This window comes from Arachis hypogaea, chromosome 6, assembly GCF_003086295.3.
Source record: "Arachis hypogaea cultivar Tifrunner chromosome 6, arahy.Tifrunner.gnm2.J5K5, whole genome shotgun sequence".
NCBI lineage: Eukaryota > Viridiplantae > Streptophyta > Magnoliopsida > Fabales > Fabaceae > Arachis > Arachis hypogaea.
The window spans coordinates 16039089-16041936 of record NC_092041.1 but is presented as its reverse complement, the minus strand read 5'-3'; the positions used below and the strand labels follow the sequence as shown (position 1 = coordinate 16041936).

The 2848-nt window shown below is 40.4% G+C and overlaps 1 protein-coding gene across 1 annotated transcript; it reads left to right on the top strand.

Annotated features, from left to right (window-relative positions):
- Positions 1 to 1292: 1292 nt before the first annotated feature.
- LOC112805365 (uncharacterized) lies at positions 1293 to 2120 on the top strand. Its single transcript, XM_025847759.1, has one exon. It carries the CDS (start codon positions 1293 to 1295, stop codon positions 2118 to 2120), a length of 828 nt encoding a protein of 275 aa, XP_025703544.1.
- Positions 2121 to 2848: the final 728 nt, after the last annotated feature.

Here is a 2848-nt window from a genome sequence, read left to right as displayed (position 1 = left end):
CACCGTTGTCAGTGGCTACCTCCCATCCTCTCAGTGAATATTTTCAACGCACCCTGTCACGGCACGGCTAATCATCTGTCGATTCTCAATCAGGTTGGAATAGAATCCAGTGATTCTTTTGCGTCTGTCACTAACGCCCAGCCCTCAGGAGTTTGAAGCTCGTCACAGTCATTCAATCATTGAATCCTACTCAGAATACCACAGACAAGGTTTAGACCTTCCGGATTCTCTTGAATGCCGCCATCAATTCTAGCTTATACCACGAAGATTCCGATTAAGGGATCAAAGAGATATCCATTCAATCTAAGGTAGAACGGAGGTGGTTGTCAGGCACACGTTCATTGGTGAGAATGATGATGAGTGTCACGGATCATCAAATTCATCAAGTTGAAGAACAAGTGATATCTTAGAACAAGAACAAGCTGAATTGAATAGAAGAACAATAGTAATTGCATTAATACTCGAGGTACAGCAGAGCTCCACACCTTAATCTATGGTGTGTAGAAACTCCACCGTTGAAAATACATAAGAACAAGGTCTAGGCATGGCCGTGAGGCCAGCCCCCATGATCTAAGATAGCATAAGAACAAAGATAGCTACCAAGATCCCAAGATGAAAATACAATAGCAAAAGGTCCTATTTATAAAGAACTAGTAGCCTAGGGTTTACAGAGATGAGTAAATGACATAAAAATCCACTTTCGGGCCCACTTGGTGTGTGCTTGGGCTGAGCATTAAAGCATTTTCGTGTAGAGACTTCTCTTGGAGTTAAACGCCAGCTTTTGTGCCAGTTTGGGCGTTTAACTCCCATTCTTGTGCCAGTTCCGGCGTTTAACGCCGGGCATTTCTGAGCTGATTTGGAACGCCAGTTTGAGCCATCAAATCTCAGACAAAGTATAGATTATTATATATTGCTGGAAAGCCCAGAATGTCTACTTTCCAACGCCGTTGAGAGCGCGCCAATTGGGCTTCTGTAGCTCTAGAAAATCCACTTCGAGTGCAGGGAGGTCAGAATCCAACAGCATCTGCAGTCCTTTTTAGTCTCTGAATCAGATTTTTGCTCAAGTCCCTCAATTTCAGCCAGAAAATACCTGAAATCATAGAAAAACACACAAACTCATAGTAAAGTCCAGAAAAGTGAATTTTAACTAAAAACTAATAAAAATATACTAAAAACTAACTAAAACATACTAAAAACATACTAAAAACAATGCCAAAAAGCGTACAAATTATCCGCTCATCAGTGGCTGAGGAATGTGTAAGGAAGGCGGCAGTAGGAAAGGAAGTTAGCGGATGCCATTTCAAAGGGCTCAAGGAAAGAACTTTGCATCGAGGGGTAGAAATTTCAAGTGTGGAGGCTTTATTCCGCAATATAATCAAGGTCAAGGTAGTTTCAAGAGGCCGAATAACAATGCCAATCATAGAAGAAGGTATGGAAAGCAGCCACAGAGTGATCTAAGCTGTCAGAGGTGCGAGAAGCATCATTTTGGAGTCCCATGCAGAGTAGGATTAGGGGTGTGTTTCTTTTGTGGACAACCCGGATACTTGGCCTGGAATTGCTCAGAAAAGAAGAAGTATGAGACTGGTAGAGTGCAGCAACCAGGAAAAGTGTGCACCACTTCTACAGCAAGTGCCGAGGGATCCAAGACCTTGATTAGAGGTAACTGTGAAGTAGCTAGAAAAATTTTAAGTGCATTGTTTGATTCTGGGACGACGTATTCATTTATAGAATTTGAAAGGGCTAGTGAGTTAGAACTAAATATTGTGGTCTTAGGTTACGATTTAAAGATTCATAATGCCACTTTTGAAGCCATTGTGACTAGGATAGGATGTCCACAAGTCTCGTTTCGGGTTCAACAACGTGACTTCATTCTTGATTTGATCTGTTTACCAATGATTGGTCTGGATTTCATTTTGGGACTGGATTGGTTATCTAAGAATTATGTTTTACTCAACTATTCTGAGAAATTAGTGTACTTTATGCCGGAGGGATCGAAAGGGTCGGTAGTGGTAAATAGCTACTATTTAAACTCTATGATGGTAAACTGTTCTGGATATGAATGTCATGGTATTATGCTGTTAACTACTGGTGTTTCGGGTGATGACCAAAGCTTAGAATAAATTTCGGTTGTTTGTGAATTTCCTGAGGTGTTTCCGGATGACATTGATGCATTTCCACCTAATCGAGAGGTCGAGTTTGCAATTGAGTTGGTGCCTGGAATAATCTTGAGTGCTACTTAAAGGATGTCACTTTTAGAGATGGCCGAGCTTAAGGCTCAGCTGGAAGATTTATTGGGTAATCGCTTCATTCGACCGAGTGTTTCTCCGTGGAGAGCACCAGTGTTGTTGGTAAAGAAGAACGACAGGCATATGCATCTGTGTGTCCATTATTGGCAGTTGAACAAAGTTACCGTGAAGAATAAGTATCCGTTAGCTTTGCAGGTTGGGTTATGAGCTTGTTAGTTTTGTACTCTTGGCCCTCTACTCTTGTCTTCTGTATATACATGTTAGTGAACTCTAGCTTTCTTCGTCGCAAGTAATCCTTAATCTTGAGTACTGCGCTTCTAATTTACGATTTTGATTTACCTATTCTTCAAGACTCCTAGTATACTATCTTCTTTTAACTATTATACGTATATATGTTTTATTTTAGACATAGTAATACCATATCACCTCTATTTTACGACTTAAGCGTAAAGCTCTGTGTGGTAGGGTGTTAGCATAACGCCCTGTGTAACACCCTAATTACCCTAAGCCTTACCTCATGCCGTAAAGTAAAGGTTAATTAAAGGTCACGACAATTCTAAGGCTTATACGATAACAATAATATATATATATATATAAAGAAA